The sequence below is a fragment of the Spea bombifrons genome, chromosome 5 (genome assembly GCF_027358695.1).
Source record: "Spea bombifrons isolate aSpeBom1 chromosome 5, aSpeBom1.2.pri, whole genome shotgun sequence".
NCBI classification, from domain to species: Eukaryota; Metazoa; Chordata; class Amphibia; order Anura; family Pelobatidae; genus Spea; species Spea bombifrons.
The window spans coordinates 73,985,475-73,999,290 of record NC_071091.1 but is presented as its reverse complement, the minus strand read 5'-3'; the positions used below and the strand labels follow the sequence as shown (position 1 = coordinate 73,999,290).

The 13,816-nt window shown below is 37.8% G+C and overlaps 1 protein-coding gene across 1 annotated transcript in view; it reads left to right on the top strand.

Annotated features, from left to right (window-relative positions):
- The window catches only part of LOC128496956 (cadherin-7), a 66,627-nt gene that overhangs the window by 5,390 nt on the left and 47,421 nt on the right, over positions 1–13,816 (top strand). The window contains exon 2 of the mRNA XM_053466797.1: positions 9,816–10,144. Within this exon, the coding sequence (XP_053322772.1) occupies positions 9,935–10,144 (210 nt within the window). The 5' untranslated portion in view covers positions 9,816–9,934. The remainder of the gene's footprint in view (positions 1–9,815; positions 10,145–13,816) is intronic.

Here is a 13,816-nt window from a genome sequence, read left to right as displayed (position 1 = left end):
CAAATAAATAATGCAAAAGCCAGCCCTGGCACAGAGCCTGCACACAGAGTCTGTCCCATCTTTGCCCAAACAGCGTCCCCATGCCATATTTGCCCCAAACAGCCTCCCTGTGCTATGCTTGCCCTTAACAGCCTGTCTGTGCCATCTCACACTTACACATCCATGCTATCATGCACATTCTTATTTGTTCACTCATTTATACATTCTCATTCACAAATACTCATTTATACATACTCATTCATACATACTCATTCATACAAACTTCTCCACACCGTTACCTCAACTGCTGACTTCTCTGTGGTGGTCGCACACTTCCATACAGGCCCACAGCTTACCTCTGCGTTGATTGCACAACTTCTTTCACCTACCAGGAGAAACAGGAATGCAGCAAAGTCATATGATGTGTCGTAACATGAGTCTGCTTCTCCTGGGTGATACAAGAGAGGTTGCACGCAACACAGAGGTAAGCAGTGGGCCTGTCCTGAAGTAATCACAGAGTGGTGGTCCCAGTTCCAGTTGCAGCCCCCGTGACTGCAGTTGCTATGGGCTAAAGGGGCTGCTTTTGCCCCACATTAAAGTTCACATTGACCTTGTGTTATGTGACCCTGCTCCATTCCTGACAAGCCCTTTGTTAAAATATTGGCCAACCTGACCCGATTGCACAGGTCACACACGGCCCTACATATTTTATTCCTTAACATAACCAGCCTGCACACAATGCAAAGGAATGGTTGTGTGAATGCCTGTCCTGGCACAAAAAGCAAAAATACACTAGAATAATTAACAAAGAGTTGACTAGCTGATGTCATGCACAGATAAAAACGTCACTCATTCAAACCACAGCATGCAAATGCCATCTATCTCATATAAACAGTCATGAAACAAACTGAGTCACATTTATGAAGAGTAAGTAGATCGAGAGAGAAGGTGAACTGCTGGTGACATTACATATATATAGTTGAAAGTGATAGAGCTGAAAGAAAGTAACCTTTGTTAGAATTGCATACAAGTGAACAGAGGGTTTCACTTTTATGCAATTCTAACAAAGGTTACTTTGTGAACTAAAGGTCAGTTGAAAGAGTGTTTACAAGATAAGACAGTATAAAATAAAAACAGTACATAATATACAATAGAAAATGTTAGTTAAATGGGTACTATATTTTATTTTCTTAATGTCTACCTAAATATTGGTAAAATAAATACTACTTGGCAGCATTTAACCTGGATCTGATACTGATTATTTTGAAAGTTTTTTTTCTTATTCTATACTGTGTTTTTACCAGTATTTCACTCTGGCTAGCCTTGAACTGGATTGCTTCCTTTTCATGTGCTTAGTTGAAGGAGTATTTCCTTAGTGGCTAAATGAGCAACACTGTGAGATATTCATTACTTCAAGAAGCTTGTTCCTAAAGTAGAATTTTCATATTATGGTCAGCATCATCTAAAACCATCATCTCCAAAATGTATTTTCATGTCATGAAAAGTGGACCAGCAAATAAATAATGATGAGTGAGAAAGATAAGCTTAGCAGCAGAATTCTGGTGTTCATGTCATCCTGTATGGGTAGACGCAGACATTCTTTTTCAGGTTTAGGTAGGTTCTTGTGAGTGATAAAGGGGAGGGCAAACACAACCTCAAGCATTTGGACTAGAAGGGGATATTGTGGTGTTTTTACTTGTTATGAAGAATTGATACTTGGGTGGAAGTGGAATAACTATGTATTCTCCTTTGGAGAGATTTTTATGTTTTGTTAAGCAGTGTGAGCAAGGAAAAACCCACAGGCCGAAAGTTGGTGATACACATAATAAGCCTACTTTGGAAGTATCATTTTAAATGTTATTCTTTCAACTGACGGTAAAGTCACACAAATACAACGCATACACTTTTAAAAAGTGTTTTCAGTTTCTATAACAACAACCTATTTAATGACAATTAAGTGACCCAGGCAACATTTATGAATGAAAATTTGACATGATTATTGCATGCACTTACATGTGTTGGTGTTAACTTCAACAAAGTATGTGGAACGGCATCTTTAATACCACTCCCAAGGAGTGGTGTTAAAAAGGATACAGAAGACACATTTCTGTATTTTTATATGCAACTGAAGCAGCATGTGGGCACCCTGAGTTAGCTGAGAGAATTTCACACATAATAAGATCACTTGTCTCCAATCCAAATTTACAGAATCCCACGTGCTCCACCCTTTTTAATTTTTTTTTCTATTTCAAAATCAAATTTTGAAAAACATTTGAATACGCATTATATTATTAATTGATTCTTTTAAAACTTTTCCTTTTTACCCCTACATTTATTTTCTGAATTTAATTGGGTTACCATTGTGTAATGTTTAGTACGTTTTCATCCACACTAATGCTTGTATATATTTATGTAAAAAAATCGTCTGTACTATAATGTTTTTACTTCCAATCATTCTACACCTTTAATGTGCATTAAATCACACAAACATAATAATTTTGTGTGAAATATATAGTTTTCTAGGTGTAAACGCTGACTCTTTGCACAGAAAGCACCTAAATATATGAGTCTCTCACGAAACTACCTAGAGACTCAATGGAGTGAGAGGAGTCGTAATACAGAACCTTCGAACGTTGACATAAACCTTTTAAAGGAAACATTGGTCCATGGAGTCAAGAGGCTCAGTCCAATAAAACTAACCAGTATAAACTGATTTATGATGATATATCCTTTTAAGTGCTCTAAGTATTTTTAGATAATCACAAACAAATATGAATATGTTATATAGATTCCTAAAATGCAGTCTCCTTTGGCCCAGACATTTTTATAATACTCACATTTACAGTTTTACAAGACCATTGAATAAGTTCAGCAAATTACAGGTGGTGGTACCTTCCAATATTTTAAATGGTCATAGAAGAACAGAATTTGAAGGATGGCTTGGTGCAAGGATTTACCTTCACATGTTACTATGTGACATATTGCAATCTCGTTATGTAACTGAGCAAAGCATTAAGATGAAGAATAATATATTTTTTTTACACAGTTTTATGTATGAACAATCTCTTTTAGTTTCCATACATATCAAGGTGCCTTTTAGGGTTGTAGAACATCTAAGGGAATATTCATTCTGGTAAAAGAGGCTTTAACATGGCTATTCTTTTAAAACCAAAAGTATTATATATATATATATATATATATATATATATATATATATATATATAGTTAAGAAAGTGGGCTGATTTTATCCACAATTTATTATAATCTTGTACAATCTAAAATGTATTGATTATAACATGTGGGTGTTTTCAAGAGATAATAAAAATATATTTAGAAAAAAGCATGTTTGCTATATGTTTGAATCACTGTACAATTCCATCCTTTGCAGACACCATTTACATGCATTATATAGTATTCATTCAAAAGTAAAAAATACACCTGCATTCTTACCTTTTGTTCTCCCATACTATTGTCCTCTGTTCTTTAATGGTATTGCTATCCACCACTTCTACTATTCTTCACAAGTAGTTTATTACTGAAATTACAGGTCAAAATCTTTATTTCATTTTATTATTTATAAAATGTCAAAGATTTCTACAAAACTTTCCGTAATGAGGTTACAAAAAAATGAAAATGCTGGAAATGCTACATCACATGAAATGCAATAAGGTGCTTTGGATTAGAATTTACAGTAAATGGGGTTCTGTGCAACATACAGTAGATCCATCCTGCTATTGTTAATTTTAATATGTATTTTACAGGAGACTAAGATTTAATGAATTGTTACTTCATTATTTCTTGTTTTTGCAGTCTGTAAAGTATAAATTACGTCATTTATTCCACTTCCACTTTTTTACAATACACTAACCTTTACATTACAGTTAGTTAAGCTCTATACTAAAATGTGCAAGAAATAGCCTTTAGGTTCTCTATGTGAAAGTTACTTTAAATAAGTACAGTCATTGTTACTTTGAGATCACCACCCCAATGATCAATGTTTAAATACAATGTTGAAATACAATGCATTCTGTGTTTTTATCTAGTGTACCTAACACTAATTTATGCATGTTCACTTTTTAGATAACTTCCATCTAAAATGCATGGAAAATTAATATATATATTAATAGCATTTATGTTTATTTTAATTATATTCCCAGTAATTCTATCTTTAATATATGAATATTAATACATTTATAGACACTTTTTTAGTTTACCAAAAACTATTTAGTATTTATGTTTATCAAAACACATACCAAAGTGGCTGTGGCTACAAAACAAGCCCAAGTTGTCACCCTTCCACCTATGTGCTTGACATCTCCCCTTTGTTCTTGTCTGTTCCAAAAGTCTTGTGGTTTGCTCAGATGCAACTTTGCAAACCTAAGCTGTACTGCCATGTTCATTTTAGAGAGAGAAGAGGCTTTCTCCTGGCAAATCTTCCAAATAAATTATACTTGTTCAGTGTTTCTAATTGTACTGCCATGCACTTTAACATGTTATCTGAGGCCTGTAGAGCCTGAGATGTTACTCTTAAGTTTTTGCAGTTTCTCTGACCATTGCACCTTGGGGTGAATTTTCTTTGACATCAACTCCTGGGAACAATCTTTCTCAATGTATGTCATGCTTGGAGGCAGTATCTTGTGGTGTTTGGATATGGAACCCAATGGCAAGGATCAGATAAAGGTACAGAAGGCCCGGAACGTCTAAACAGAAAGAGTAGGCAAGCCATAGTAAGGAACAGTTCTGAGGTCAAGGCAGGTAACAGGTAACGAGGTCCAAAGGAGAGCTGAGGTCTGGTAACTGGGAAGTCTGGTAGAAGATGAAGGGAGCAGGAGCAGGAACAGGAACCGGGACCGGAACCGGAACTGGGGAAAAAACAGGAATATGACTGCTGGGATATCTTCTGCATAAAGGCTCAGAATAGCACTGAAGGTGTCGTGGGTTTTTATGCTTCCTGATATCCCCATCACACCTATTCTAAGAGTGTTTCTATTTTATTTAATTGTTTATTTGCATTGAAGATAGGGCTGCTGTGTGGGACCTGGACGTGCCAGGTAAGTTCTGACCTTGTGTGTTGCGGACTTTAAATTGTTTGGAAATGACCTTATAACTCTTCCCAGATTGATGGGCAGCAACAATTGCTTCTCTAAGATCATTGCTGATGTATTTCCTCCTTGGCATTGTGTTAACACACAGCTAAATGCTCCAGACCAGAAAACTGCTAAAACATCGGCTTTTACAGAAGTGGTCATACTTGCTGATCTTAAATTCCTATGGAAGCAGTAAGGGTGTACTTAGCTTTTTTTAAGTACTATTTTATTAGTATATAACATGATTTCCAAGTATATACGGACAACATGTATATTGCAGCTGGTAAAATGCATACGACTCGAGAGACTACCTTGCATAAGTATACAACAATAACATAAAATAAAGTTGGGTCATGCAATGAGATCCATGCAATCATTCTGTGCACGTGGTAATACAAATTTGGTCCTGACAGTATAAAAGGGAAAAATTGAGGAAAGGTAAAAGGAAGGGAGAAAAAAGTCTAAAATTATAAATTAATGAAGCCTCTCAGTCCCGGCCTCCAGCCCCTGGTCCCAGCCGGCCTTGTAACGTCCCCCATTTTCAGAGCAAAGACAATGCGGCATCCGCCGGAGCAAACTTCTCCATCCAAGGTTCCCAGGTGAGGTGGAACAAATGTGATGTTTCATGTATATATGCAGTGATTTTTCCATTTTGAGTATATGCCAAATTTTAGCTTCAATAACGGGAATCGTGGGGACATGCACCTTCCTGGTCTGAGCTATAGCCAGACGGACCGCTGTACATATCCGAGAAATTAATTGATGAGCCGGCTTGTCCACAGCGTCTGAGGGGTAAAATCTACAGAGGAGGGCCGTCCAGGGCTCCGGTTATAGGGGTTCTCAGAGAGCCTCACTCAGTTTATTGAAAAAGTGTGACCAGATTGGTTTGACCTTGAGACATGTCTACCACATGTGTAATGGTGTCCCCTCCTCATCGCACCCTCCGAAACAAAGCGAAGACTGTGATGGAAATGTGGTGCAATTTAAAGCAAACCAGATGTTCTCATAGATCTCACCCCATTCCGAAGGTTCAAGTGTTTGAGCCAGGTCTGACTCACACTTCTGTTCAAACAAAGGCGTGGTAGGGAACTTAACCCCAATTATATGGTTATACAGTTGAGAAATGGCTCCTCTGAGCTTGCGGGACAGCCCTTTCATAAAACGTTGATGTGTTTATCGGGAGATAGAAGCATTGCCAGTTGAGCTGAGATATAATATAGGGTGTACTTATATTTTAACACATGGCTTCTTCATTTTGACTTTATTTTTATTGAATAAATCATGACATGGTGTTATATGCCATGTGTTGTTGTTTACCTTATTTTTAGACCCGCTAAGGAACAGATGATTGTTCGTTATCGTCAGGGTCCACCCTGCCTGCCAGGACTATACAATAATTATTTCTAATCATGTCTACCTGCAGCCATTAGTGGCCACCCTACCCTCTCTGGAGCACCCATATCTAATTACTTACAGCTGAGCCTTGTTAACTGAGTTTATCAACCTGCTTTGCCCTTCAGACTGGGCATTTGCATTTGTTTGGCTTGGGTCCCTGTTAGTCTGCTTGCAGCTAAAGATCTGGTTTCCTGTTCTGATTTCCTGTGTATGACCTTGGCTTGACTTACCTATCTTCCAAGCCGTTTGCCCTGCCCGAGGGCTTCCAAGCCGTGGGCCCTGTCTGAGGGCTTCCAAGCCATGTGCCCTGCCTGAGGGCTTCCAAGCCATGTGCCCTGTCTGAGGGCTTCCAAGCCCTGTGCTTTGCCTTTGCTACAGTTCCCCTGTCCTTGCTACAGTTCCCCTGCCAGTGGGCTTCCCGCTGTCTGCCCTGCCAGTCGGCTTCCCACCCTTTGCCCTGCCAGTGGGCCTCCAGTCAGGGGCGTACCTAGAGTATTTGGCACCCGGGGCGGATCCTGTATGTGGCACCCCCCCCACACACACACTTTAAAACTACCTGGCCGAAACTGAATATGACCCCCCCACACACACCATAAAAAATATAACACTTTTATTTAAATTTAAAGTAAGTAACACACCAAAATAGGACAAAACAATTAAATAACAATATATATATATATATATATATATATATATATATAATTGTTAACAGCAATCACATTCCTATCATGCCCAGGCATACCCAGATTCCAGGAGGCACTCGCAGACTTGGCATGATAGGAGTATGATTGCCCTATCTACCCCTTCTCGCTCCCTTCTGCCCTATCTACCCCTTCTCACTCCCTTCTCCCTATCTACCCCTCCTAACTTTCTACCCTCTCCCTCTTTGAAGTTCACTTACCTTTCAGGAGTCCTGCGGTGGGGGTGCAAGGCCTCTGTCTCCCAGCTCTGCCACTGTATGGAACAGTATAGAGTGATGGGAGTTATGATGTACTTTAGAGCATAATTATATAATGAAAAATACATTGGAAATGGTACAGCATAACACCCATCACTCTCACACACTTACCAATCCACACGCATACCAATCCACACATATGCCCTGATCTGACAACAAGCCCCGGCGCACAACAGCTGTTGCCGCGCAGATCGCAAGGGAGCGGTATCGGAGGTCTTTAACAGACCTCCGGCTCCCTTGAGTGATTTTAAGCCGGGTTCAAGGGAGATCCTTGAACCGGCTTAAAATCACTCAAGGGAGCCGGTGGTCTGTTAAAGACCTCCGATACCGCTCCCTTGCGAGCCTGCTCCTCCAGCGGCGGACATTACTGTCCGTCTCTGGAGGGGTGCCGGGTGCCGGCAAGTTGGCACCCCCCTGATGAGCGGCACCCGGTGCGGACCGCCCCCCCCGCCCCCCGCTAGGTACGCTACTGCCTCCAGTTCCAGGCCTGTCCGGGAAGACTTTCTACTCTCTGTGTTATGATTAACTGAGACCTGTTTAAGCTTTAATCCACTGTATATACCAGTTCTGTTCCTATTCATCAGTACAATATATTCTTGTATATCAGCCTGGTGTGAGACTGTAATCTCTTGTCTGTCGATATGCATCTCAGAGTACAGACAGAGCCTCAGATATCCCCTGCAATTGGGTTTCTACCCGACCTGCTGGTCTGGGTCCTAGAAGTTGTTATGCCCTGATATGTAAAACCACATAATTCAAGGAAGGTGTACTTTCCTTTTCACATGACTGTAGATTGTATATCTACTGTATATTCATGTATCTCTTCAAATATTTTAGCCAGAAATAATGCACAGGATGGTCGTATTACATAAAGTTAATATTTGTCAAATATGCCATTCATCACTTTTACGTCTACATTGTTGTTTCATTAAAAACTCTACTACTAACAGGTTTATCTATGATACATTATTGGAATTCCAAATGGCAGGTGTGTGAATAAAAGTACAAAACTGTTAAAGCCTAGGGTGCAGTAAATATTGCAATGAATTATACTATAAACATATTTTATTAAACCAGCTCATGCAGGCTTCTTCTATTTACCGTTTTCTTAGTTTATTGCTATTTTTAATGTTTCTATTTGAGTTATCTGTTTTTCTGTTAGTAAAATATGACAAAATACTTTACTATTGTATTTACCTAGGTAAGTAAACATTTAGTTTGATTGCTACGTTCATCTCTTTTTTACAAGACATAGATATATATATATGTAAATTTCCTTTTAAGTTGTAGACAAATCAGATACCAAAAATACTGTATAAAATATGCTTTTCATTTTACATCCTTTTAGCATGTCAATGTATTTTCTTGGGACATCAGAGTGTACATTTTTGCTTGAATAAAATTCCTATGAATTATGTTCGCATAAAAATGCCAGCAGCTCTTTTAAAGCCCTTTATGCACACTTGATTGGAACATTATAAAACTTGGTAACTACCCTCTCTTGACATTCCCTGGGGATGACTATTGTGACATATGATTAGTATAGCTAGTGTAAGGGTAGGCCTTTAACACAGACTCACTTTCGAAAGCAGTCAACAAGGAACACTAATGGTCCCTTTCATTAATGGAACATAATGGTGCAATACATAAATTCCGTACTGCAAGTAATTTGGATGACTAGTTTGGGAAATACTAACCAAGCATGTATTTAGGATATATCTGCCAAATATCAGTATTTATCAGTATTTGGTTAATTCACCAAATGGGATGTAGGCAGGAAAGTTTCCAACAGTTTTACTTCCCTCATTTCACTTTTCATTATGAAGGGCCACTACTGGCAATTTTCTCCAGCAAGAAAGCCCTGTATATGTAGCACATAATTCAATAGGTGAGTTAACTGAAGAAATCTCAATGATTTAACTATGCGTTATACAGGACCAGTCACGTTTTCCTTGCAGTAGAATCTCACTGGGGTTGGACCTTCATCATGAATAGGGAAATCAAGGAGTTGAAGCCACAACTCTCCTGCAGACTCATTTGTCCACTCTCCATTATGTCTCAGCACATAGTATTTCAACTAATTTGTATTTGAGAAGGCATTCAGTTAACTACATTATCTATTTTATATATGCCATTGAAAATGTATAGAACATGTCATGATTATTCTTGAGTTATAATATTTACATTTTGCTTTACATACTCAATCTAAATGATTGATTTAGTGCACAAATATTATGCATTATGGATCATATAATTGTTTAAAGTTATTACAAAATACCAACAGTTAGCAGATTAAAGTCATTAGCTTCCATTAATGTTTTCGCAATACTATTGCCTTAATAAGAAAAACATGACAGATTTTCTTTTGACAGTGCTTTCTATAATTATTTTTTTAGGTTTGTGAACTCTCAGTGACAATACAAGAGGGGTAGTTCCTCCTATTCCTAACTACTGAAGAACCACTGAGATTATCAAGTCGAAACCTTCTTGGACTGTTAAATAAAGAAAAAGAGAAATGAAGATGGGTAAACTTGAACTGTGTCATTATCTCCAAATTATAGCTATTTTCTTTTGTCTTTCTGGAATAACTCAAGCTGAGCTGTCAATGTCTACATCCAAGCCTTACATTCAGCCTGGGAAATCTAGATCAAAGCGCAGCTGGGTGTGGAATCAGTTCTTTGTATTGGAAGAATATACTGGTACAGATCCTTTGTACGTTGGGAAGGTAAGGAATCAAGATACTCATACCTATTTATAAGAAGAATATGCAATATAAAGCATTTTGAATGTTTTCCTTCTTCATTTACTACTACTATTGTCTTGAATAAACAGCGAGAGTAATGGAAGGAGAGACAGACAGATACAGTTTACATTCATCAGCTTGCTAAAATCAAACTCTTATTAGAATATCTTACCAGTAGTAAGCATTTCATATACTTAAACACTTTCCTTTGGAAACCTAAACCAATTAACAAATAACTTTTTTATATAGATTTTTCAATTTCCATTGGCAATAGCTCAAAGAAATTATATTTTCTTTTATTACAGCAGCAATGTACATGTGCTCATTACATTCCTAGTTATATATATACCGTATTTGCTCGATTATAAGACGAGGTTTTTTCCAGAGCAAATGCTCTGAAAAATACCCCTCGTCTTATAATCGGGGTCGTCTTCTAATCAGACCCCAAAAAAATGCTGGCGCCATGCTGCTTACCGGTCGCGAGCAGCGTCTCTTCTGTTAGAAGCAGGGCAGGAAGCTTGCAGCGTCCTCACAGAACTCTATCTCCCCCCTCCCTCCTCTGAGGGCGGGGCCAGAGAAGTTGCTACAGCCGGTCCCCTGCAGAAGTCTGCAGTGGGAGATCTGCAGTTCAGGTGAGGGGGTGGGGGAGGGTTTTTGAGTATGTGTGAAGTGTGTGTGATTAAGGGAATGAATGAGTATTTAAATGTTTGTGAATGAGTGTGAGTGTGTGTGTGATAGCATGGATGTGTAAGGGGGGTGGGGGTTGTAGCATGGCATATGGAGGCTGTAATCCCACTGCTATCATCCCCAGGTTCCAGCATGTACTGGCTGCCTTGGCTTGATAGGAGTGTGATTGCTGTTAGCAGTTTGATATATATATATATATCAAACTGCTAACAGCAATCACACTCCTATCAAGCCAAGGCAGCCAGTACATGCTGGGTTAAAAGGCATATCATGGGGCTGAGTGGCATATAGGGGGTTAAAATGCATTTCTGGACCTCCAGAAATGCATTTTAACCCCCTATATGCCACTCAGCCCCATGATATGCCTATATACCTCCAGAAATGCTTTATACCCCCCTATATGCCACTCAGCCCCATGATATGCCTTTTAACCCCCTATATGCCAGAGTGGCATACAGGGGTATAAGGCATATCATGGGGCAGAGTGGCAAATAGGGGGGTATAAAGCATTTCTGGGGGCAGAGTGGCATAACTGGGGGGGGCAGGTTGGCAAATAAAAGGAAATTTAAAAAATATATTTTTCTCAATCATAGCTTTTATTAAACATGAAAATAATTTACATTAATTAATATTTACTGGTAAAACTTTTTCCCTATAGGGTAGTCTTATATTCAGGCTTTTTGTTTTTTTCCTAAATTAATATTTTGATTTTGGGGGGTCGTCTTATAATCGGGGTCGTCTTATAATCGAGCAAATACGGTATATATATATATATATATATATATACACACACACACAGTGTATATATAGGTGCACATCGAGAAGGGAAAGAGGGGATTTTGGTCACAAATAAGTAATGTGACCCTTAAACAATCAATATAATCAGATGATTATATGTTTAGCCTAATATTGTATATGTGTTTATTTTTTCATCATAATATTGAATATTACCACCATAACTCTCTATTTAGAGGAACAAATGTAACACATGTAATTATAAAGTTTTGTGAGGAGATGTAATATGGTGTGTAGAAGTTTCCTTTATTGGGTATCCATCAGGCAATCAAGAAGGACTGGTAACAGAGGTGTGCTTCTCATTAAAAAGAGGTACATAATCAAACAAATTCACAGTTCAGATTTAGACAGCAGTATCGTCTCTTTTTCCACAACAGATATATATACTTTAGTTAATATATAACCTATGTGCACATTATTTGAAATGTTAGATTATTGTCAAACGTAATTATGAAATGAATTTCATTAAATCAGGAGACATAACAATACAGGTGATCTTACATAATCATTTTCCTGCTGATTAGACCATTCCATTAGTTAATATCATTTTCAAGCACTCAATTTTAGTACATAATACTATATGATGATTCTTCAATGTAATTTGAAATGAGTACTCTAGTGGAAGCTGCTATTGCTGCAAAGGAGGGGGGGCTACATATTAATGTCTATGCATTTAGAATGCAAAGTAATAAACGTCCTGGTTGGTGTAATGGTCAGGCGTACCAAAACTTGTGTACATGTTGTGTATATAGTTCATGTAGACATGCAGCATTTGGATATTTTCAAAATATAATGGCTTGTAAGATGTTAAAAATAAATGTACAACATGTACTACTATGACGATAGAGTGAAAGGTAGATACATGAGTATATTTGGCAGTTTCTAAAGTCTAGGTAATGTAAAATGTCACCTTTCCACTCTTTATTGAATGTAAGACCTCTAAGGATATGTTATAAAGTTATAGGATTAAGTGAGTTAGACAGTTTTGAAGGAGACTCTGTTCAGTTCAGTAGATGGTCCATTGTGGATGTTCTGCTTTTTGACATCTGTTGTTGAAGGCTTCATTGTGATTCATAATCCAGATAGCTACAAGACACACCTGTCAACCCTCATTGCGATGATTTTACAATGCTCATTCACTGCTAAGGTAACATACCTTACACTTTTGTCTCTTGTTGGATTTGAACCAACAAATCAAGAAAATCTGCAATGTGTTTCAGCCATTGTAAAACTTAGTAGAGGAAAATATGTTATGAACCATTACTCCAAGTTTTATGATGCATGTGGGTCTTTTGACTAAAGTATCTCCAACAAGGATTTAAGAATACCTATAACTACAATTTAGCTATGATACATTTTAGAATGTTGCTTCAAACAAATATTGTGCTCATCCAAGTATCTATATAATGGCCGCCAGGACCAATCTACAAAATCAGCTGCATAACAAAAATAGGTTACGTAGAGGAATTATGTAAATCATAATAATAGGAAGTTAAGGTGGCCTCACCTGTGGCATAGCAAAAATAAAACTGGGAGAGGAAAGCGTCTCAAAGACAAACACCAAGGATTATGATTCAGAATGAGAAAGACATTTAATGGACATAAACTATTACTGCAAACTAGAAATGAATCCCACTGATCATATTAAAGCAAAAGTACACTGTATTAGAAATGGGTTTAACTATGGGTATCATTACAGAAGAAACTGTTACACATGTTACTACTAATATAACTATTGTACCCACCTTTTATACAGTTACTAAAGTTCACAAACAAAAAAATCCACCTCCAGGATGGCCCATTGTGGCGAATATAGAATCTGTTCTTGAACCTTTATCCATATATATATTAGACATGTGGAAGTGGGCCAAAAACACTTGATCATCATCAGATTTGTAAATATATAAGGATTCAGAAATATTTTCTGCAAAGTTGTATAGGAAACCCATGACAGCCTATTCACTGTTATATTATCAATGTTGTCACCCCATTTGGTGCATAACAATATACCTATAGGTCAATTCAAAAGATTGCAGGTGCTCTGTGTTTTTGTATATGTTTGCTCTTTTCAGCGTTGATACACTGTTTCTCCCATTATTTCAATTGACAGGTCCCTAATGGACAAGTCATATTAAACACTCCCAACAGTTTACACTTGTTGTGGACAGGTGG